General features: G+C 40.5%; 2 protein-coding genes across 2 annotated transcripts in view; one reads left to right on the top strand and one right to left on the bottom strand.

The window, feature by feature from the left end:
- The first annotated feature begins 6,604 nt into the window (after window positions 1-6,604).
- The window catches only part of LOC132094136 (zinc finger protein 501-like), a 197,436-nt gene continuing 179,379 nt past the window's right edge, over window positions 6,605-24,661 (top strand). The window contains exons 1-2 of the mRNA XM_059499303.1: window positions 6,605-6,696; window positions 7,329-7,530. Of these exons, the coding sequence (XP_059355286.1) occupies window positions 7,473-7,530 (58 nt within the window). The 5' untranslated portion in view covers window positions 6,605-6,696; window positions 7,329-7,472. The remainder of the gene's footprint in view (window positions 6,697-7,328; window positions 7,531-24,661) is intronic.
- The window catches only part of LOC132157170 (zinc finger protein 883-like), a 499,035-nt gene continuing 489,000 nt past the window's right edge, over window positions 14,627-24,661 (bottom strand). Inside the window, exon 5 of the mRNA XM_059566425.1 lies at window positions 14,627-14,982. Coding sequence (XP_059422408.1) covers window positions 14,891-14,982 — 92 coding nt within the window. The 3' untranslated portion in view covers window positions 14,627-14,890. The remainder of the gene's footprint in view (window positions 14,983-24,661) is intronic.

Here is a 24,661-nt window from a genome sequence, read left to right as displayed (position 1 = left end):
CAACGTTCAGTAAAACTTTTTGTTCAATAAAAATTTTACCCACGTACATTACAACTGTATTTATATGGCTAAAGAACATATTATCTCACGGTATTATGCCACTGTCTTCACAAAGTGTCTAGAGTCATGAAATGATTATATCTAGCTATCAATTCTAATATGCCTACAACTATATAGTAGGGAAAAGAGTATGTGAAGAAAGAAGTACGCAGTGGTGGACAGTAACAGAGTAGCTGTTACTGTACTTATAATTTTTCAAGTATCTGTACTTTACTGGAGTAGTTTTATTTTTAGTAACTTTTACTTTTACTTCACTACATTCGTTACTCCTTATAATATTTCACATGCTTCAACTCGCAGAAGCGGTTTCTGATTCATGAACGAACCGAGTCTTTTCAATGAACCTTTTAAATCGGATCGCCAATCACACCAAACGATTCGAATGATCCGTTTGCAGCTGCTCACTCACTGATTCAATTGATAATTTGGTACGAACCGTTTAGTGCGAGTCTCCAGTGAACTGAATTCACATAGAACCGGGAGATCTTCTGAGCGCGCGTGCGACTGATGCTGCTGAAAGTAAGCTATAAAACTGTCAGTTGTTTTGGGAACTAAATCTGCTGTAAACAGTGATTTATTTGAGCCCACTGAAATGAGATGGTCCTCACTGCAGAACACAAGATCCAGGGGGTGTGACTGGATTCAGATCCAACTCCTCCCACCTTACATATACCTAAACCTACCAGTCTCCACCCCCTGAACCCTAAACTCACCCATCTCCACCCCTAAACCTACCAAAACCTAAACTTTACCCCCTAGATGTGGATCCAACAATGGCCCTTGGATCTTGTGTTCTGCAGTGAGGGGCTACTGACTGAAATGCTTGAATTTAGACGAAACAGACACACACCAATCAGTGTCTATATGTTTTAGGTAAAAAAAAAAAAAAAAAAAAACAGATTAAACAAAAATAAAAAACCTTAAAATAACAGTTTAAATAAAATATATTTAAATTCCTCACAGCCGCAAGTAATGTTAACAGTTTTATTAAAATACTAGCTGTCTAGCTAACAAGTTTGCTTGTGCTAAGTTGAGGTAATTAAAAAAAAAAGTCCAAATACTTTAACACAGATAGATTACATCTGAGGGGAAAAGAAAGCATGTGATGTTCAGAACATATAGAAATTATCAAAGTGGGAAGTGGCCAGGGGTATTTTTACACCACAGACAAGAACAAAAATCATTATGAGAACATAATTATATTTTCCTTAAAACATTCTTCCTAACTTTAGGCCTTATTCTCATGTCATATATAACTGTGATGCTCTCAGGAACATCGCAGTTTAAGCTTCTCAATGAACTTTACTCTCGTCAACATCATCCATATCAACAACACAAATATACCTAGACTCCATATAGTGGTTATTTTGGGGAAAAAATCACAGGTATTTTGAGCAATAGAATTATAAAAAATAGGCGCTAATATAAAATGTAATTATACAGCCTATATGAAATTGCTAAATCTATCTTTTGGTACTTTTTTACTTAAGTACATAAAAAATCAAGTACCTTTGTACTTTCACTCGAGTAAAACTGAAAATACAGTACTTTTAATGGAGTAATGTTTTATTATACGTATCTGTTCTTTTACTCAAGCACTTGATTTGTGTACAAACCCGATTCCAAAAAAGTTGGGACACTGTAGAAATTGTGAGTAAAAAAGGAATGGAATAACTTACAAATCTCATAAACTTATATTTTATTCACAATAGAATATAGATAACATATCAAATGTAGAAAGTGAGACATTTTGAAATGCCATGCCAAATATTGGCTCATTTTGGATTTCATGAGAGCTACACATTCCAAAAAAGTTGGGACAGGTAGCAATAAGAGGCCGGAAAAGTTAAATGTACATATAAGGAACAGTTGGAGGACCAATTTGCAACTTATTAGGTCAATTGGCAACATGATTGTGTATAAAAAGAGCCTCTCAGAGTGGCAGTGTCTCTCAGAAGTCAAGATGGGCAGAGGATCACCAATTCCCCCAATGCTGCGGCGATAAATAGTGGAGCAATATCAGAAAGGAGTTTCTCAGAGAAAAATTGCAAAGAGTTTGAAGTTATCATCATCTACAGTTCATAATATCATCTAAAGATTCAGAGAATCTGGAACAATCTCTGTGTGTAAGGCTCAAGGCCAGAAAACCACACTGGATAACTGTGATCTTCGGGCCCTTAGACGGCACTGCATCACATACAGGAATGCTACTTTAATTGAAATCACAACATGGGCTCAGGAATACTTCCAGAAAACATTGTTGGTGATCACAATCCACCGTGCCATTCGCCGTTGCTGGTTAAAACTCTATAGGTCAAAAATGAAGCCATATCTAAACATGATCCACAAACGCAGACGTTTTCTCTGGGCCAAGGCTCATTTAAAATGGACTGTAGCAAAGTGGAAAACTGTTCTGTGGTCAGACGAATCAAAATTTGAAGTTCTGGGATGCCATGTCATCCAGACTAAAGAGGACAAGGACAACCCAAGTTGTTATCAGCGCTCAGTTCAGAAGCCTGCATCTCTGATGGTATGGGGTTGCATGAGTGCGTGTGGCATGGGCAGCTTACACATTTGGAACGGCACCAATGCTGAAAGGTATATCCAAGTTCTAGAACAACATATGCTCCCATCCAGACGTCATCTCTTTCAGAGAAGACCTTGCATTTTCCAACATAACAATGCCAGACCACATACTGCATCAATTACAACATCATGGCTGTGTAGAAGAAGGATCCGGGTACTGAAATGGCCAGCCTGCAGTCCAGATCTTTCACCCATTGAAAACATTTGGTGCATCATAAAGAGGAAGATGCGATGTGACAGAGTGACCTGTCCCTGTTGGTTAGCGCAGCACACACACAGACACACACACCCTCTTACCTCATCCTCCGTTCCCTGCTGGGGCGTTGTGGGTGCACACGCACGCCATTAGCACGCTGGTCATCATACACGCAAACATAGCCACTCCATTTCCATCCCCGTCAGAATCCCTGCTGCGCATAACAACATGCGTACATACCTGAGTTGTTTGTTTCTGTTTCCATGTTTTATGTTTCGTCATGTTATGTTAATACATACCTATGTCCTATGTTTGTCAGCGTCTGGGTTGCCGGTCTTTTTTAAGAATATTTTGATTTAAAAAAGCCTGAATAAATAATAAACAAACCTTTTCTAACAAAAAGTGGTAACAAGTAAAAAGAAAAATGCACAAAGAACTTGTATAGAGATTATTCCATCTACAGACTCTTGCCTGCCCATGTTTTCTCTGTGAATGAAGGGAGCACACTATTGCTGAGAAACACAATCACAGTCAGACGTCCGTCAGATCCCTAAACAAGGCCATATCTGCAGATGAAACTGTGCTCGTAGAAGCATGTTTTAAATGTGAACGAGCACCTCACGTTAGAGCTGTAATCGGGCCTTAAAAGTTAGGCCGACAGGACCCGAGCAAACCCTGTTTCGCCTGACAGCGGGCCTGTGAAGACACGTTGTCCCACATGCGACAAAGAAGATCTAAGACAGTTGAGCAACTAGAAGCCTGTATTAGACAAGAATGGGACAAAATTCCTAAATATTCCTAAACTTGAGCAACTTGTCTCCTCAGTCCCAGGAGCAGACTGTTATAAAAAGAAGAGGGGATGCCACACAGTGGTAAACATGACCTTGTCCCAACTTTTTTGTAATGTGTAGCTCTCATGAAATCCAAAATGAGCCAATATTTGGCATGACATTTCAAAATGTCTCACTTTCAACATTTTATATGTTATCTATATTCTATAGTGAATAAAATATAAGTTTATGAGATTTGTAAATTATTCCATTCCTTTTTTACTCACAATTTCTAGTGTCCCAACTTTTTTGGAATCGGGTTTGTACTTCATCTACCACTGCCCGCATGTGTTCAGGGTTGTGTGGTTCAGGGTCTTCATCATGGTCTTCCTCATCCTCTCTCAGACAAGGACTCGATGTCCCTCTCTCATCATGATCAGATTCAGTCTGACTGCAGCAGTGAGGGATGTGATGGACGGATGTGGGTCCACTGTCTGTAAACATTCAAAAACAATGTCTGAATAAAGTTTTGTTTCATGTGTTGTTATTTATTGTGATGGTTATTTTTATTTATTATTTTACTAATTAATTCATGTCTCCTGTTGTTGTCAGTTAATAAAATATAGCCTAATTGTTTCATTAACACATGCATTGATTCATTACTTGACTGAATATTTAGATGTAGTCATCTTGGCTGCATCTGTCTAGTGTGAATTCAAGCATTGCTGTGGCAAAAGAAAAAAAACTAATTACAATTTGTTGTACAAAAAATATATCATTATATTGGTCACCATTTATCATTATTATTTATGATAAGTGTTGGGGTGGGCTAGCAATGCTTTCTGAGGTAATCTTAATTTCTTAATTTAGTAAAACTTATATTTTCCAATTGTAAAATCTACAGTCTTCTCCAAAGGCGAGATCTTCAAGCAGCTGATCCACGTCTCCAGAGGAAAACTGTTACTGATGCTATGAGGTGTTTGTGCACCTGTCGTTCTTATTTACTTTTTATTATTACTGCAGGACCTAAGTTTGCATACAAGCTCAGGGAAAGATGGTTGTATCTTTAACAATAAACAATCATAATGACAAGAGAAAACATAACAATAATGGGTTTGCATACATCATAATATGAGATTATATACACAGGGCAAAAAAGCACTAAATATCTTTAAATAATTAATATTCATATTACCATAATGCATAAAACAATACATGTGTTGTTGTTGTTGTTATAAACCTCAGGGATGAAACGAGAGAAATTCATCAAGAAAAAGAGGAAAACAGAAGATTTAAGCCAGTTTTGTGTGTACATTTATAATTTTACACATAAAATAAAGAAATTAATAACATATTCACGAGATAAAGATTTTGGGCTTTCGTAATAAAAAATAATGTATTTTAGGATTAAATTGTGGGTCATTTTAGTAGAGTTAAAAAAATAAAAACTTAAATAAACACAAAATGTATTGGTTATACTACAATCACAATAAAAGGGCAGCTATTTCTTCAAAAAGACCAAAAAAGGAGCAAATTTAATTTTGGATATAGGGCAATCATAAAACAAATGTGTAAATGTTTCTTCTGATTGCTTACAAAAAACACGAACTGTCAATGTCCAGATTTTTAGAAATGTTAAAGTTTACAGGATATATTTTATGTAAAATTTTGAAATGTATTTCTATAGCTTTATTGGAAATACAGTATTTTCCACGTAAAAGCCAAGCCCTTTTCCAATCTATATCTTCTACCAAAGATCTCCAATAGAACTTTCCTCTTGGCAAATTATTTTTCTCGAATTGAAAGAATTGGTGTACATTGTCAATTGGTAATTTTTTTTTTGTCTAAAAAATCAATTCCATCCAAGAACAAAGTAGATTGTATTGTGACTGTTCTCCTTGGATTATATAGGGCGTGGTTCTTAACAAGATGAATTAACCCAGGTGAGATTGCTTTAACCACTGTATTAAAATCTTTTGGAGCAATTGGGAAATTGTGGTAAGTCAAAAATTGCTCATAAGTAAAAAGGTTACCTGAGTTATCAAATAAGGAGAGGATACCGTTAATATCACTTTGGAACCACCTGGGGGAAAATAAAGATTTATTTCTAACAGTGATATCACTGTTATTCCATAAGTGTTTTATGAGGTGAAAAACTATGAACATAACACAGTTTCCAAGCAAGGAGACATTGCTGATGAAATTTGGAAATAGGTAGCTTAGAAGGTAAATAGTTGCAGTTTAAGGAAAGGCTACCACTTTTTCCAAATATTTGGTTGGGGATAAAGTATCAAATGGATCTAGGATTGGCAAGACATCTTTTAAGCCAATTTATTTTAAACACGTTTATCATGTCAGAAAAATCTAAAAAATCAACACCTTCTGCTCTAAAGTTAGAGAGCACATTTTTTTTTTTTACATTTATGAGATTTCTTTTTCCAAATTAAAATAATCTAATATATATATATATATATATATATATATATATATATATATATATATAATTGACTTCTTTGATAGATTAATTATGTATATTTCTTTCTGTTTTTTACTATTGCTATCATGGAAACCAAACAGCATTGTTCCATAGCAAAGAAAAATCAGCAATAAGTTTAACAGTAATGTATCGGGACAGATATTTCCAGAAAGTGATGGCGTAGGGAGGCAGTCAGTCATATTGAAGTTGTTGCGCTTGTTAGCTATAACGTCATAGGACACATGATAACCTAAACATGGCGGATCGCATTCATACTCAACGAGATTTGGCTGTAGAGTACGTACTCTTTTAGCGCTCGTTAAGTAAATACTTATTGAAATGAAGTACCAACTTATTGAGTACACCATTTCGGACGCAGCCATACTCAACGAGATTTGACGCTTTTTCGATGACGCCATCACTAGCGCGCGCTCACGCACTCGTCAGCGTCGAGTCTTCTGAGGAGAGGTGAGCAGTTCACATTATTTCACATATTTACACAATTGTAAAATACACTGTTCATGCAACAATAGGTCGTTTCTGCCTTGTTTTAATAGCGCACAGCGCTGTTTCTGCATTTGCTAACTCAAAGAAACATGAGAAAACATGTAAGTTCATTAAGACCTGAGGGATTTCGTGTTTTTGTTTGTTCGCGTGAATCATTGTTTCGAGGTCTGGAGTGATAATGTTGCTGTTACTGAATGTCTCAGGATCTGTGAGAGGAATAAACACGAACTGATGTCAAGTTATGCTGACGGTTTTATTTAAAACGCTATTTCCCTGTCGTTTATCTTTGGCAGATCAAACTAGTTATTGTCGTTTTACATGGTTAACATTACTTTCAAACACAGATAAATCGATCATATTGACTTATCTAATGAGCCACGTGGGACATTTAAAACATGGTTATGAACAGATTTATAATATACATCTGTTGTTCATGTATAGATCTTAAATGTCCCATGTGGCTATGAAATGCATATATTGTGTGAATTACCACGTGAGATTGCATTGTTACTGAGTGAGCATTGTAAACTAATGTGCTCTTTGTGTCGACGCTTTTAATATAGTAATATAATGATCTACAAAGAGGCAATGCTCTTGTGTTTTTGTATGTAGGCTCTTGTCTCTTCAAATATTTGAATTTAGAAGACATTTCCTTCACCTACATAAATACTTTAAAAAAAAACAGTAACTAGTTGTTATTGTTGATTTTGGCAAATCTGCTTCTTTCACTTAGACATTCATCTCCATTGAAGCTCCTCCCACAACAATCACTCATTCAGTAATTTAGCAATAAATGCTAAAGTGAAGACAAGCATCAGATCATCAGGAAGAGCTGAAATCTGTAAAGACTCAGTTTATTAAAGAGGACAGAGAGAAGATGAGAGATCCAGAACCCTGCAGAATCAAACACACTGAAGATACTCAAGAACAAACAGGTTGGTGCTTATTATTCATTCTTAATTCATCAACACAATTTCTGTTAGATGATAGTGTAGCTGATCAAACATATTTAATAATTTCCCCTAAAGAAACATGGGATTTGTCTATAATGTTTTAAAAATGATAATGTACTTCCTTCATGTAACGTTACAGAGGTGTATAATAAATAATAATAATAATAATAATAAAAAATACTATAATGACCAACATTTTGTATAGCAATTGTATTTTTTTTTTACAACAAGGTTCATCAGGATTTTTGAGTGTTACTGTAAATTAACCATTTTTACTTTTATTTTAGAGTTGATTGAAGAAGATGAAGAGAATGAAGAATTGAGTGAAACTGATATGAATAATCATGTCAAAACTGGAGAACAACTTTTGAGTCGCTCTCAAACCAAACAGAGAGATTTAATGAAAAGAGCCGAGAAATCTTTCACCTGCTCTCAGTGTGGAAAGAGTTTCTCATTCAAACATCATTTTGATGTTCACGTGAGAGTTCACACTGGAGAGAAACCATACACTTGTGATCAGTGCGGGAAGAGTTTCACACAATCATCAAGCCTTAAGGTACACATGAACGTCCACACTGGAGAGAAACCTTACAAGTGTTCATACTGTGACAAGAGATTCACTCAGTCAGTAGATGTGAAAGCACATGAGAGGATCCACACTGGAGAGAAACCGTACACATGTGATCAGTGCGGGAAGAGTTTTGCACGAAGACAACAATTTAAGGCACATGTGAGAGTTCATACTGGAGAGAAACCGTACAAGTGTTTATACTGTAACAAGAGATTCAGTCAGTCGGGAAACCTGAAGACACACAAGAGGATTCACACTGGAGAGAAACCGTATCACTGCACTGAATGTGGGAAGAGTTTCAATCATTCAGTTTCTTTACACAGTCATACAAAAACCAATCACAGTAAGTAGATCATCTTCAGATCCAGCTCTTTCAGATCTGATGCTGGGTACTCAACCGATGAGACACAATAATGCATCAAGCAGTGAAATATCATCTGGATGAATCTCTCATTACAAGTGACATGACAAAGAAACATCTGAAGTTTTCACAGTGAATAAAGTTCATCTTCAAAAGCAGCAGATTCAACTGTGAGATTCAGATCAACTCAAAGATGGAGTTCCTCTCCAAAGAACAATGTCACAGATTAATTATTGAAAACCTTGTCCCTATATTTTTTTGATAAATTCTGGACACTGGACACATTTTGTTTGGGTTTAAAAAATAGAATGAAATAAATTCCATTGCCTATCCTCTCAGGATACCTGGAATCACTGTAACAAGTTTCCCAGGAACATCGTTTCCCATGTTTCCATCTACAGATGTCTGAGTTCTTCTCCCTGTGCAACTGATACTCGACTGCCATTGGCTCTTCTTCACTCGAGGGAAGGGGCTTACCTGTAGGTCATTATTCAAAGCTTTCTAACACGGTTTCTGCTTAAAATAAATAACACCTTTCAAAGTGTTACAGCCAGTAATCTGGTTCTACAGCTGATTCTTTGTTTTATTATATTTTATATAAATAACGGTCATTGCCAAAGTCATTAATTTGTGTCGGTGTACTGGCACTAAAATAAGTGAATAAAAAAATTCATAAATTAAATCTATGATCTGTTTATTTTAACTCTGCCTCAGTCCTTAGATTATTAGGTCATGGCCAAAGTAAATTTTTTGAGCTCAATATATAAATTACACATTATAATGTAATAAAGAAAACTGCGCTGAGATTTGTTTAGTTTGAACCAGATACTGAAGCAGTCACATGGCTTTCAGGCGAATAAAGCTTTGTACGTCAAAGATCATGTGCTTTTCTCAAAATGAATCAAGCTCTGATACAGTGCTTCTATATGAAATGTGTTGTTTTTTGATACATACTTCGAAGCTTCGGTGTTGAATGTAACATCACTAGTCAGCTGTAGTTTGATGACTTTTTCATGAAGGAAAGAAGATTTTTTTGCAAGTTCTTGTTCAGGAACCTGAAGAAGGGGCTGTAACTCTTCTGTTGTTTTTTAAATTAATAGTTATTCTCCATTTATGATGTATTTTGAAAACGCAGATGCAAGATATACTGTCATGTAGCTTTGCAACTGATGCTTCTCTTGTAAGTAGGAATAGTACCTGAACCCGGTATTAAACGAGCTGGGTTAAATTACGAAAGACAATAGTATTCATGAGCTCTGACGTCATCGTTTCTTCAGTACTGGAAAAATTCAGAAAAGCCAATTACATTTTATTATTGCTATATAAAAGTTATCAGGCAAATTGTATCTTTCCAACCGTTTGTATATGCGATAATATCTACATGTGTCTATAATGTGTTTTCGTATTTATTTATAAATATTTCAAATCTTAATCTCTGACAGACCTGGATCAAACCAGAGGACACTGCTACACCTGCAGCACTCTCCAATAATTTCTCATTTTCCCACTCCCCCCGTTTGACTGGAAGAGGTGGAGGTACTGGTCTACTCATCTCTAATGATGGGAAATTTAATCCTTTACCATCTTTGGGTATCAACAGCTCCTTTGAATCTCATTCAGTTACTGTTACCTACCCTCTTAAAATACATTTTGTAGTGGTCTATCCACCCCCAGGACCACTGGGTAACTTTTTGGATGAATTAGATGTGCTGCTCTCAACTTTTCCTGAGGATGGTACTCCCCTAGTTATGCTTGGATATTTCAACATCCATCTAGATAAACCTCTGTATACTGATTTCCACACTCTGCTTGCCTCTTTTGATCTCAACCGAGTGTCAACTACTGCTACTCACAAATCAGGCAACCAACTGGACCTTATTTATACATGACACTGCTCTACTGATCATGTTCTGGTTACTCCACTGCACACGTCAGATCACTTCCTCCTCACTATTAACCTCAACATGATCCCTGACACTTCACTTACCCCTCCACTGAGCAAAGAGAGAAATTGCAAGCTCATGTACAGGAGTGTTCGACCAAAGTTCATTTCTTAGTTCGAGTTGAAGCAGCCGCGCTTAGACTGATCGCTGTATGCCTCATGCTTTGAACCACTTTCACAGTACTCGCGATCAGTCTGTGTGCGGCTGCTTTACAGGTGAATCTAAACAAAAATAGAACATCAAGGAAAACTTTATTTTTTTTGTAATTTAATTTGAAAAATCTTAACTTTCTTATATTATAGATTCATTGCACACAAACTGAAATATTTCAAGAGTTCTTTAATTATGTATCAAGAAATCTATTTAATAAACAAAAAGGCCAACAAGGCAAAAAAACAGACACCAATCAAACCAGAAATTACAATTATTATTCATAAATACCAAGAACACTAGAAATACAATAGTGGTTGGAGTGTGGTGTATAAATAGTCCAACACAATGTGGAACAGCTGAGAGTGAGTGTAATGAGTGAACAGGTGTATGGTGTAAGGAGAATTAGTGTAACGGGGATCAAATGAGGTTTCATCTTGTTCCTGGTGATGGTGTCTGTTTTATCAGTTGTCATGCGAGATGAGTTTACAGTGAAATCCTTAACAGTCTAGCCGATGCGTTGGAGATATGTTGCCTTCTTATGTGTCGTCTGTTTTTTATTTGTCACTCATTAACTTGTATCTCACACAGAACTGGCGAAGCCTATGAAGAAGCCGATACTTCTTTAGAACCTTGCCTGATAATGCCAGTTGTCTGTGAACTGATTTTTCCAAGGCTTGTCTCTGTGCCACAGGAGTTGTATTATTCCTTCTGAGAACATTGTGGGAAAGAAGAGATCTTCTAATGTTGGGGTTCTGAAGTTGGCTTCCCATTATCATCCTCTCTGTTTTTGTTCGTGGATATTCTACAATTGTTTTATCTTTTAGTTTGACATATGACTTTTCTATTTGAGCCTGCTTTCCTGCTTTCTTAGTTTGTCACTTTTTTGTTAATTTCTTAAAGGTGTCATATTATTTTTTTCCGATTATTTTTTTAAAGATCATTATTTTGTGTATTTGGTGTAACAGAATATGTTGACATGCTTTAACGTTCAAAAAACATTATTTTTCAAATTCTGTACATTATTGTAGGTCCTCTATGCCTCGCTTCTCTCAAACGCATAGTTTTGAACAAAGCTCCTCCTTCTGACAAGCACAGTCTGCTCTGATTGGCCAACTGACCCAGTGCATTGTGATTGGCCGAACAACGCAAGCACTTGTCAGAAATGTAACGCCCGTTTCAATAATCGCGAGCTTCATCTTTCAAAATAAATGTGAAGACAGTTAATAATGTCCTTAGTTTTATCATCAGTTCTTAATCTTAAAGATTCCTAAATGCATCTACTTTCAGAAGACCAAATAAAGTGGTTTTGCTTTCTCCTAGATACACACAGCATGGTCCTAATTCTCCTACTTGTTTAACTTTTTGTTTTGGACCCTGTCCTTCCATCTCGGTCTCTCCTTTTCTAATTGGTCTCGTCTGCTTTCTGGGTCACTATTAATTCTTTCTCTCCTTTTTCTCAGAAACTCTCTGTTTCTTTTTCTATGCTCCTCCATTGACAGCACTTTTCCACTCCATCAGCTTACATGTCAACACCGTCACCGTGAGTTGACAAAACGTTTTTCCAACTTAATCATGTCTAGTAAATGGTAGCCATTTTGATTTTCCTCAGTTGCCAGCTGCCACTAAACTAAACCAAAATACCAACTTTTATTTTATTTTTTATTCTTGATTGAAATCATCCCTAGTCCCTACTTTGAACACAGTGTTGACATAAAAGCTGTGACCACAGGGATTTCAACTTGTTAGCTGAATATTTAAAAAATGTTAAAACTTATGAGAGCATGTGTTTTTCTGCTGCTTCCATCAACAGAAAAAAGTCAAAGTGGGTCCTCAGGGTTAAAGCTGACCAATATATGCCTTATTTATTTAGAATTTGAAAATATCTGACATCCAATTAACCTCAATTATATTTGTGCACTTTGGCAATATATATATATTTTTTTTGCAGTTTGATATGGTGACCTATACGGAGGACGAGTTAATTTGCATGGGCTTTCATAGTACAGTGTCGGTAATTTATAAAATTACTATGAAATAATATAAATATATACAAAACTAAGGGTCTAAACATACCCAAGTCTTTCATATCCAATTTTTAAAGCCTTTTTAACCTGTTAACTGTCACGCCCATTTTTGAGTGTAGGCCTGCAAAGTTGATGTTGAAATTCAAATGAATGTAATTCTGGAACGCTTTTGAATATAATCCTCATCCTCATGGTCTTGTTTTAAAGAAGAAACTTTGAGGTTTATTGCACAGGTGTCTGTAGTTAAAAAAATTAAATAATAAAAAAGTTATAGCTGTTTAAGTGTATTGTAATAAAAAAGTAATGCAATAAAACTTTTATATTTTATTAAAATAATATATAAATAAAAATTTGGTTCACCCTAAAATTATATGAAATAAAAGCCATAGTTCTAAAGAAGTTGTGTTCCAAATTTGAGACTAATATCTTAAAAAATGAGATTTTTATGAGCTGTTATACCAACAAAGGCCATTCATGCCTAGTTGATGATTCCTAAAGGACACTTGTTACCACTTGACACATTACATCAACCATTAAAAATATATAAATTTTCGATTGTATTCTCAATATTTTTGTACAAATACTAGAAAATATATTTAGTTTGGATTATTAGCATAAAAACTGAAGTTTAAGTCACTGTAAGTGTGTTAATGGGTTTTTCATAAAAAAGGTCACAATTCCTGGTATAGTTTTGATTTTTTCGTTACTTTCTCTTGTCACAAATTGATCAATGTTTGACACTACATAATATTTCCTGCAAAACAGTGGTCAAATATGAAAAGTACACACTTAGAGCTTTCCAACGATATATTGTTTGTCAATATTAGATCAGGTTAAGTATAGTATATAATTGTTTTAAACATTCAATGACAAATGGGCCCACGGTGGGCCAGTGACAGTTAACAGGTTTAATGAAATATATATATATATATATATTTATTTATTTTTTAATGCAAGTTGCAACATTTTGATGGGGGACATGTTGTGTCCCTTTTCTCAAGAATCAGTGATATATATATACATATAAGGATGAAAATTTTGACGTCATTTTGTGTGCATTTAGCCACCATCCAACCAAATCGTTTTGCCTTCATTTCCTTCACGGAGACATTCAACAACAAAATTATCACTCCAAACATTTAAACAATCATTCACAAGAAAATAAGAAAAAAAACAAACACGAAATCACTCAGGTCAATTAACATTGTGTGAAATGTGTTTCATGTAAATAGCGTTATGTGAAATACTGTGAATTGCTCACCTCTCCTCAGAAGACTAATGCTGCTGTTGTGTCCGAAAGCTGCAGCTGCTTCTTCTTCTAATGTTTATTGGGGGTTGGCAGACTAGTTTATTACTGCATTACCGCCACCATCTGAACTGGAGTGTGGAGCATCGACGCATATGTATCATATGTATTCATTATTGGTGTATAGTCCCTGAAAGCCATACCCAAGTAAAAGTACAGATATCTTATCAGAAAATGGCTTTGGTAAAAGCCAAAACGATTTAAGATCATTTAAAGCAGTGGTTCTCAAAGTGTGGTGCGAGAAGTTCCTCTAGTGGAATCACTAAATTAAGTTTTGTGATAACATTTTAATTTAATCTTTTAAGTTTTAATTTACCTGTATGTAAACGGTGCAGTGTTAATGTTCAAACTGTATATTTCCAATGTCAAAGTGGCTGCCAACAATAAATAATCTTATTAGGAATAAAACTGCCTCATTTTTGAACTGTAGAGCTGTAGCTGAATAGTTAGGACTACTACGCTGCTGAAATTTAATGTTGGTCATTATGGTGGAACTTAGAGAGACAAATATTTTCTGAAGTGGTTGGTATAAAAAGTTTTAAAGGAATGGTATGAAATGAAAACTTTTCATTAAACCATTTCTTCTTTCCCCATGTAGAGTCATTAAGGATCCAGCTTTGCACATTGGTAAGAAATTGTTCATCTGCTGATGATTTTACTTGTACTTGTTTTACTAAATACACTGTATAGCTGGGGTTCTGATTAAACCGATAAAAAAAGATAAAGTGTCAGTTTTAGATTTATCAACTCAAACAAAAAAAGTTGCTTTTTCCAGTGTGTATCTTCATGTGTTCCTTTAGATTTGCTGATTGTGTGAAACTCTTCCGACATTGATCACATGTGAATGATTTCTCTCCAGTATAAACTCTCATGTGATGCTCAAGACTTGTATTGCTTTTCAAACTCTTTCCACACTTAATGCAGATGAAATATTTCTTGGCTCTTCTTTTCTTTAAATATTTCTGTTTTGTTTGAGAGGAACTCTCAAAAAAAGAAAAGTTTTTCTCCAGTTTTGACATGATGTTTCTCCTCAACTTCACTTGATTCTTTATACTCCTCGTTTTCTTCAATCAACTCTGAAATAAAAGTAAAAAAAGGTTTTATTTTCAGTATCTTGTAAAAAAGCTGAGAAATGTGAAAATAAAAGTGAACCCTGATGTAACAGCGAAGGGCTCCAGTCTAATGTTGGGTACACACACAAGATAATCGGGCTGATTTGGGACCGATTATTCCCCTTCCGATAATCGTAGGCAATGTCCCGATTATGTAATTTTCATGTAGAAAAACTGATATATTCTACTATTACTAAACGTAACATATTTTAGAAATTCAATATATAAAGCAAATCATAGAAATGAATGAATACTAAGTGATCTACTAGGGATGTAACATGTTCGATTCAATTTACGATTTTGATTTAACGATTTGATTCACAATTTTTGTGAAAAATTATTTTTAAGACAAATTATGAATTAAATGTGTCCTTTTATTATTGTTTGGACAAAATGTTGTAAATTTCTTTGTGAAATTATATATCTATAATAATATACAGGGCCGCTGCTGGCCAAATGGGTGCCCTAAGCAGGATTGTATTGTTTTAACCCCCTTCCTCATATATGATAAAAAAATTAATAAAACCACTATGGGGTGAAAATAGAACTTTAATAAAATAAAAAAAAGTTAATAAATGAATAAATTGTATTATTTACAAATTACAATTGTAGCTCTTGACATTTATCTATGGGTATAATAAAGTTGGTTTGACGATATTTGCAAATTTGGGGACCGTCTCTAAAGTTACATGCGATATTGGTATACACTGTTCTAACGTCAATAGCATTTGAGGAGAAAGACTCGCAGTCATAAAAACAACTGTAATGTATTCATTTAGGTGTCATCTACAATGAACACTTTACATTTTTAATACTTATTAAATTAAACTGTAGATCATTTAGGTAAAAACGAGGCCCATGTATCACTTTCAGGCACATTCCTGTGAAATGTTTTCTTTTTTTTTTTTGTGCATGTTTGTGGCTGTTGATGTTAATAAAAAGTTTAATGTCGGAAATAATTTCACCACCACAAACACAACTACTATTCTCTCTGACTTTCCAGGTCCCCTTATGAAAATTAGCCATGGTTTTAACAAGAATAACACCAAAAATCATCGTTATTTTGTAGCCATGGTAACTGCAAATTAACCATGGTTTTATTACTTCAAATAATAATTTACAAAGAAGTATTAATATCCTGTAATACAGGGCTGCTGCTGTCCAAATGGGAGCCAGGATGGTATTGTTGTGCCCCCCTTTACTTTTGTGAAACTATACATAAAAATATCTGCATGAAACAGAAACAGCAGACGAGCTGAACAAGATGCAGATTCACTCTCTGCCAGCAGGTGGCGCTTTATGCTGTAAACGGGCAGCGCTGCACTTTTAATTAAATCCCATATTTGAATCGATTTTCAACCAGCTCGCAGTTAATCGTTACATCCCTACCATCATCTGGTTATAGTGGTAATTTTATATTTATTTTACGTAAGTGTTTGTTTACCACAAAACTATATTTTGATATACATTGTGTTTTGTCCCATCAAAAATAAAATATTAATGTGAAACACTTAAAAAGTTGTTAAAAGTGGTTATAGATAGTGTTACTGCTTCTGGGTTTCTGTGTCAGCGCTTTTTTGATCTGTTCATAACAGAATGATTCTCACTAGATCTCGCAGCACTGTGTAGTAACCGTGTAAAAATTTTTTTTTGCAAAATGCAAAGTTGCAGTCTTGAGACCAGCAGTGAAAAGTAGACAATTGAATCTGTCATACACGGATCCGTTCCGGCAGATGATGTAACACGTCGGCATTGTCAGGGATTTGCCCTGACACTCTGTTTGTCTTATGTTTGTTACTTGTTTCTATGTTGTCTTGTGTCAGCACATGGCCTCGTTGATGCTTTTTCTCAGTCATATGCTTCTCTAGCCCCTCCTCTTGGTATCCTCTTTACCATACCCTCTTGTTAGCCCTAGTTGAGTCCTTGTTAGTGTAATTGCTCTCACCTTTTCCACCCTATTTATAGTTCCCCTTGCCCTCTTGTTTTTGCCAGTTTGTGGTCATTTTCAACCCTTTTGTCACTGACTTTGTCTGTGGATGTGTCTGAGTGGGGTTTCTTGTCTCCCTGCCTGGTTGGTCTTGTGCCCTTGTCTTGTCTAGTCCTTTGTAGTACCATGTTCTTTTCTTGCTCCTTGTTTTTGCCTTTTGCCTTTTGTCACTTTTTGTATTTATCCAGTTGCATTTTGTTTGGTATTAAGTTAGATGTGTTTGTTAGATTTGTAATAATTTCTTATTTAAATACTTTACTTTTTATAAATTCTCTTATTTTATTTATCCCTCTGCCTGTATTGGAGTATTTGGGTTCCTGTGGAGCTTTGTCCTTTCTTGTCTCTTTGTGTTAGAGTTCCCGTCCTGACCTGTGAGTCTTGCCACTGGTTTTCCCTGCCTGGTACTTGGTTTGCTTCAGATCCGGCGTTCAACAAGTATCTGAGCTCAGCTCTATGGTGCCTTGCTTGGCCCTCTCTATCTGCCTGGTCTTGCAGCTCCTTCTGCTGCTACTGTAATCTGCCAGTTGCTGTCCCAGACTGTTCTAGTGGTCTACCCTAGCTGCCTCTTTGTTTACTGTGTTCCTGATGTTGTATCACCTGTGCACCTCACTACCCTCTTGTATCAGCCCGTTTTGTCAATAAACCCACATCACTCAATCTGCTAATACAGTGATACTCAAATCTGGCTTGTGAGATCCAATTTCCTGCAGAGTTATAAGGAAATACTGAAAGTGACATACAGCCAAGTATGGTGACCCATACTCAGAATTCGTGCTCTGCATTTAACCCATCCAAACTGCACACACACAGCAGTGAACACACAAACCGTGAACACACACCCGGAGCAGTGGGCAACCATTTATGCTGCGGCACCCGGGGAGCAGTTGGGGGTTTGGTGCGTTGCTCAAGGGCATCCAGTCATGGTATTACCAGCCCGAGACTCGAACCCACAACCTTAGGATTAGGAGTCAAACTCTCTAGCCACTAGACCACTACTTCCCCTAACTGACTTCCCCCAACTAGCTCCAACCCTAATCAAACGAATGCCATTCAACAAAACAAAATGCCATTCACGTATTAGAAGTACAAACTGAGGATTTGCAAAGAAAAATGTCAGAGGATTTAGATATAAAACAAGAGGAGACTGGTTTTCCTTTTCTAGAGTAAATAAACTTTGCTTCCTTTGCTCCTATAAACAAACTCTCAAGACTAGCATATCTTAGAGGTTTGTGCACTGCGCATACGAGCTCCGTCATCTGCTGGAACAGCTATCGCATATGACAGATAATGGAAGTAAGAGAAAAGAGTTAATGTTTGAAATATGGATATTTTTCTTACAAAAACGCATGCATTCACTACATGAGATTATTAACCCACCAGAGCCGTGTGAGCCATGATTTATTATGAATGTGCATGCTTTATTTGTGGACTGTTCAAATGCAACACGCGCTGAATGCAATGATAGAGCTTAGATAGCCAGGACAATTTTTAATAGAACTCCGTCTGGATTCATCTGAAAGAAGAAAATCATATAAACCTAGTTTGCTTGTCTAAAATTTGAATTTTTGGGTGAACTAACCCTTTAAAAATATTTGATCAACTATGCAACTGACCATTCGCAGGGAACATGATTGACAGGTGATCTGACCAATCAGAATGTGGATATATTATGTGCCGCCGCTGCTATCTGCCATCTTGCCCGACTGAAGTGAAATATATTGAAAATTGATTTTTCAATATAACTAAACATAAAAACGTGTGCAGAGGGTTAACCTGTGCTGTTGTCGATTGCCACAGTAACAGCAATACAAATGTATCCCATCCAAAGTAAACACAGCAGTGAACACACTACCAGAGCAGTGGGAAGCCTTTTTTTGATTTGGTGCCTGGGGAGCAGTTGGAGGTTCTGTGCCTTGCCTTGGTGGGAGAAAGCGCTGTACATTTAATCCCCCCACCCACAATCCCTGCCACTACAAGACTCGAACCCGTAACCTTTGGGTTACGAGTCCAACTCTCTAACCATTAGGCCACGAATTCCTAAAAACAAGTCTGATCTGAAAGGACCATTGAATGAATGGCTCACTCACTTAATTGCACAGTGAATACTTTTTGACTTTGTTTGTTGCAAAGTCGGTGACATACTTGGGACATACGGTGGCATTAGGGAAGTCGTGGCCTAGTGGTTAGGATTCTGAGTATGGGTCACCATACTTCGCTGTATGTCACATCACAGGGAAGTCGTGGTCTAGTGGTTAGAGAGTTTGACTTCTAACCCTAGGGTTGTGGACTTTGTTCGAGTCTCGGGCCGGCAAGACCCCCAACTGCTCCCTGGGCACCGCAGCATAAATGGCTGCCCACTGCTCCAGGTGTGTGTGTGTTCACGCTTTGTGTGTGTTCACTGCTGTGTGTGTGCACTTTGGATGGGTTAAACCCAGAGCACAAATTCTGAGTATGGGTCAACATACTTGGCTGTATGTCATTGTGGCAGGGGGGGCTTGGCTTAGCGAAGCCTGCAGCGGGAGAGAGAATCAGGAGACAAGCGGTAAGTGAGTGGTTTGGGCAGAAATTATCATCACCTGTTTCTTGTTCCAGTAATTGGCGTGGAGAGAGTATAAAACGCCAGGGGAGACGGAAGCAAGTGAGAGAGAGATGGACTGCTGACGCGAGCCGGGAACGGAAACCGGAAGGAGTAAATCGAAAGTGCTGTGACAAGCATTTCGTGGACAGGTGTCCAGTGATGGAGGTGGGGACGATGATCCAGTTGTTAATTCCAAAGGGCCGCAGGGAAATGCTTTTCCATGCGGTTCATTCTAATCCTATGGCAGGCTATTTGGGACAGGCCGCAACACTAAATCGCCTCATGACCCGTTTCTTTTGGCCGGGCATTCATGACAACGTGCGCAGGTGGTGCGGAATGTCAGTTGGTGAACCCACCGGCCGCCCCAAAAGCGCCTTTGCGCCCTCTTCCCTTAATGCAGGTCCCCTTCGAAAGAATTGGAATGGACCTCATCAGGCCATTAGAGCGATCGGCACAAGGACATCGCTTTGCATTAGTCATAGTTGATTATGCAACACGATATCCTGAGGCGGTGGCCCGCCACAACATTTCCGCTAAAAGTGTTCCGGATCCCCTGTTTCGTCTTATCTCCCGGGTGGGGGTTCCAAAAGAAATCCTCACCGATCAAGGCACGGCGTTTATGTCACGTACGCTACGTGAACTGTACGGGTTATTGGGCATTAAATCGATTCGAACTAGCGTCTATCACCCACAAATCGATGGCCTGGTCGAAAGATTTAATCGCACTCTTAAATCCATGATCCGTAAGTTCGTTCACGAGGACGCTAAAAATTGGGATAGGTGGCTAGAGCCCTTGTTATTCGCTGTGCGAGAGGTCCCACAAGCCTCCACGGGGTTTTCCCCCTTCGAGCTTTTCTATGGACGCCAGCCCCGGGGGGTGCTCGACGTACTGAGAGAAACTTGGGAGAAGGGACCCTCTCAGGGCAAAAACGAAATTCAATACGTGCTGGACTTGAGAACAAAACTCCACACATTGGGGCGGCTAACAATGGAGAATTTGTTACAAGCCCATGACCGCCAGAGCCAGCTGTATAACAGGGGAACTAGGTTACGCAAATTTGCACCGGGAGAGAAAGTACTGGTATTACTCCCAACGTCGAGCTCTAAATTAATGGCTAAGTGGCAGGGACCGTTTGAGGTCGCACGACAAGTCGGAGATCTCGATTATGGGGTAATACGGTCCGATAGGAATGGGGCCCGTCAAATTTACCACCTCAACCTTCTTAAAAAATGGAATGAGGCAGAATCAGTGATGTTGGCAACGGTGATTGGGGGGGAGGATGATCTCGGTCCAGAGGTGAATATCAAACCACAATCCCTCACCCTGGCTCCAGGTGGAGATCACCTCTCGCCGTCCCAACTCACTGATTTAACGAAATTACAGGCAGAGTTTGCCGACGTTTTCTCGCCCCTGAGCGCACATTGCGTTGAGCCCAAATCAGGAGGCGTTCCGTCAGCCTGCACAGGTTTCGGGACCCGAGACCGCCCTGGCGATTTATGTAGGACACCACGGACATTTTGTCTGAACGGACTACGACGTGGTGAACCTTGATATGGGGACAAAAGCGCGTCAGCGCGTTCTCCACTGCCAGCATTTCCAGGCAGTTGATATGATGGAGCTTTTCCCGTTCTGACCATAGGCCAAAGGACGGTCTGCCTTCGAGCAGCGCTCCCCATCCCGAAGTGGAGGCGTCCGTCGACACCATTTTCACACTCGGGGAAGTCCCCAGGCTTACACCTGATCGGTACCAGCCGTTCGCTGTCCAAGGTGCTAGAGCCGCAACACAGCTCTGATCGACCTTGAAATGCAGCCGGCCAGACGCCCACGCTCTGCGCAGCACCCGAGCCTTCAGCCAGAACTGCAGGGGGCGCATGCGGAGCAGCCCCAGCCGCAGAACCGGAGATGCTGAGGCCATGAGACCCAGCATCTTTTGACAGTGTTTGAGCGACACAGTCGCGCCGCAGCGGAAAGAACTCGCTGCGCGCTGAATGCCCATCGTGCGCTGTGGTGACAGTCGTGCCGTCATGGAACAAGAGTTCAGAACTATACCCAGAAACAGGATCGTCTGACTGGGGTTCAGCGAACTCTTCGCCCAATTGACACTGAGGCCGAGCTTCTCGAGGTGATCGAGTAAAACGGCCCTGTGGTCCACGAGCTCCGCTCGTGATCGGGCCAGAACCAGCCAGTCATCCAAATAATTCAGCACTCGTATGCCTCTGAGTCTGAGAGGGGAGAGCGCTGCATCCATGCACCTCGTAAACGTACGAGGAGCTACGGACAAGCCGAATGGCAGGACTGCAAACTGGTATGCCTGGCCCTCGAAGGCGAATCTCAAAAACCGCCTGTGGTTTGATGCTATCTGTATTTGAAAATACGCGTCCTTCAGATCTATTGACATGAACCAGTCCCCTCTGCGAATCTGCGCGAGGAGCTTCCTGGTCGTGAGCATTTTGAAACTGCGTTTCATCAATGTCTTGTTCAGCTGTCTTAGATCCAGTATGGGCCTGAGACCCCCGTCTCTCTTGGGCACCAGAAAGTATCTGCTGTACAGCCCCACCTCGCTTTGAGCTTGAGACACAGGCTCTACAGCCCCTTTGCTCAACAGTTTTGATATTTCGGCCCGAAGTATGTGTGCTACTTCTGTTTTGACCGCAGTTTCGACGCGCGCTGAAAAGCGCGGTGGGCGTCGAGAAAACTGTAGCGAGTAGCCTCTCTTTATAATGCCTAGCACCCAATCCGAAACCCCTGGAAGCGCTGACCATGCATCTGCATGAATGGCTAAGGGCTGGATGCGACACGCGCTCTGTTGACTGGGCAACGGCGGCGCTCGAGTGTGCTGCGCATCTGAGGCGGGGAGCGCGCTGATCACAGCGGGCAGATCGCTCATCCTCGACCCCGTTCCGGCGCTTAACCGACTGGAGGGAGGCTGAGCGGGTCCCGTGGGACTCAATATATCTGTGAGTAACCGTGGGCTGCATGTGTGCACTTTTACCACTTTCAACTCGCCGTCTGCCTGTGCAGAATGTACGTGCACAGGCCTCGTTTTTACAGAAGCCCCGCGCCGTAAGTGACATAGTGTATGTGGGCACTGGGAAGTGGGCACGTTTAGTATGCGGCGCGCTCGGCCGATCTGTGTCGATCTTATGTGCGCTAGCCCTGTGTGCAGGGCTGTGCTTACATGCGGGGATGGGCACTGGGTAGTGGGCATCGTCACTGCATTTAAAGCACCATCGGCCGTGGCCGGACGAGCGTGCACGGGTTTCGTTTTTACAGAAACCACATGACGCGTGTGACATAGTAATTGTGGGCACTGAGGGGTGGGCACGTTTACTATGTAGTGTGCGCGACCGACTTGAGTCGACATTATGGGCGCAGGCCCTGTGTGTAGGGCTGTGCTTACATGTGGAGATGGGCACTGAGGAGTGGGCATCGTCACAACATTTATAGCAGCATCGGCCGTGGCCGGAACACCAGAAAAAACACTCTTTTTGTGAAACATCTGGGTAGCCGTGATAACGGCTTTTGTGTGCAGGCAAGCGGGCACTCGTGCAGGCTTGCGCATTGCAGAAGACACTGAGGCAGTCACAACTCTTGGAACTGCAACAGCGGCGCGCTTGGGTGAGAGCTCGGCCGCAGCGGAACTCGAACACCGGCGCTTTCCCAGCAGTGCTAGGATGCTTTCGGGGCTTCTGGCTTCATCGCAATCCTCTGCCGCGGCTCCCGCGGCGCGGGGCGACGGCTCGAAGAGCGAGAACGGGGTCCCGAGCTGCGTTGCTGACGTTGTCGTGATGGCGCAGCAGGAGGCGGTGGGCGTGACTGAGAGCTCTGTGGGGCCGGTCTAGAGCGGCTAGCTGCAGAACTGGAGCGCTTCGGCAAGAAGTGCTTGAACGCCTGTGAAGCTTTCTGGTCCTCGGCGAATCTCTCCACAAACTCGTTGACGGAAGATCCAAAGAGGCCGGCAGGAGTTAGCGGAGCGTCAAGAAACGCAGCGCGCTCAGACTCCTTGATGTCAGAAAGCGTCAGCCACAAATGCCTCTCAGCCACCGTAGCGGAAGCCATAACCCGTCCCATGGCCTGTGCAGCGGACTTAGTAGCGCGGAGGGAGAGATCCGAAGCACTCCTCAGATCCGCGAGACAGATCGCTTCAGGTCCCATCTCATCCAGCTTGCGGAGAAGATCGCCCTGGAAAATCTGTAGCGTCGCCATGGTGTGTAACGCAGACGCAGCCTGCCCAGCAGCAGAGAATATCTGTGCGAGCAGCGATGACGTCATGCGCCAGGCTTTGGATGGCAACGCCGCCTTAGTCCGCCGTCCAGCAGAGGGCGGGCAAAGGTGCGCTGCTATAGCCTGTTCCACCGGCGGAAGTGACAGGTAGCCTCTGTTCTTAGCACCGTCCAGTGTGGAGAATGCTGACGAAACAGATGAGTGGATTCTCGCCGAGAATGGAGCGTCCCAAGCCTTCGCCACTTCTTCGTGAAGCTCAGGAAGAAAAGGGGCGTGTTTTGAGCTTGAGGAAGAGCGCTCATCCGGAAGATAGCTACCATCCAGCCGGGAACGTGAAGGGGGCGCTGGTGCAGACCACTCGAGGCCGAGGCTCGCCGCGGCCAACGAGAGTACACACATCAGCTCCTTATCGATATCCCCCCGTCTGCTGGGCCTCTGAGCAGCGGGCGCGAGATCCACGGAGCTCGCCCAACCCTCACTGCCCGAAGCAAGCAGAGAGCACGTGTCTTCTTCCTCCGACGCGGGCCTGAGATCCACTTCCTCCGATGACGTGTCGGCAAGCAGCGGACGCTGAGCATCGGGAAGCGATGCAGGGGAGACCGGCGAAGCGGAGGGAACCGGCGAGCTCGGCCGAGCTGGAGGCGGTTCTGGTAGTCGCTGCGAGCGGCGCTTCTTACGGCGCAGCGGATGATGCAGGCTTCGAGAAGGATGCCAGGCGAGTCCTCAGAGTCACCATAGGCATCAACTCGCAATGAGGACATCAGCGAGCGCGAGCGCTGCATGGTCTTCACCCAGACAGGAGACGCAGATGACGTGACGATCTCCTTCTCTGAGCAGGGTTCTGCACGAGCCG

This window comes from Carassius carassius, chromosome 1, assembly GCF_963082965.1.
Source record: "Carassius carassius chromosome 1, fCarCar2.1, whole genome shotgun sequence".
In the NCBI taxonomy this organism is placed as follows: domain Eukaryota; kingdom Metazoa; phylum Chordata; class Actinopteri; order Cypriniformes; family Cyprinidae; genus Carassius; species Carassius carassius.
Note: the sequence above shows the minus strand (reverse complement) of the source record. Positions and strands in the feature narration are given on the sequence as shown.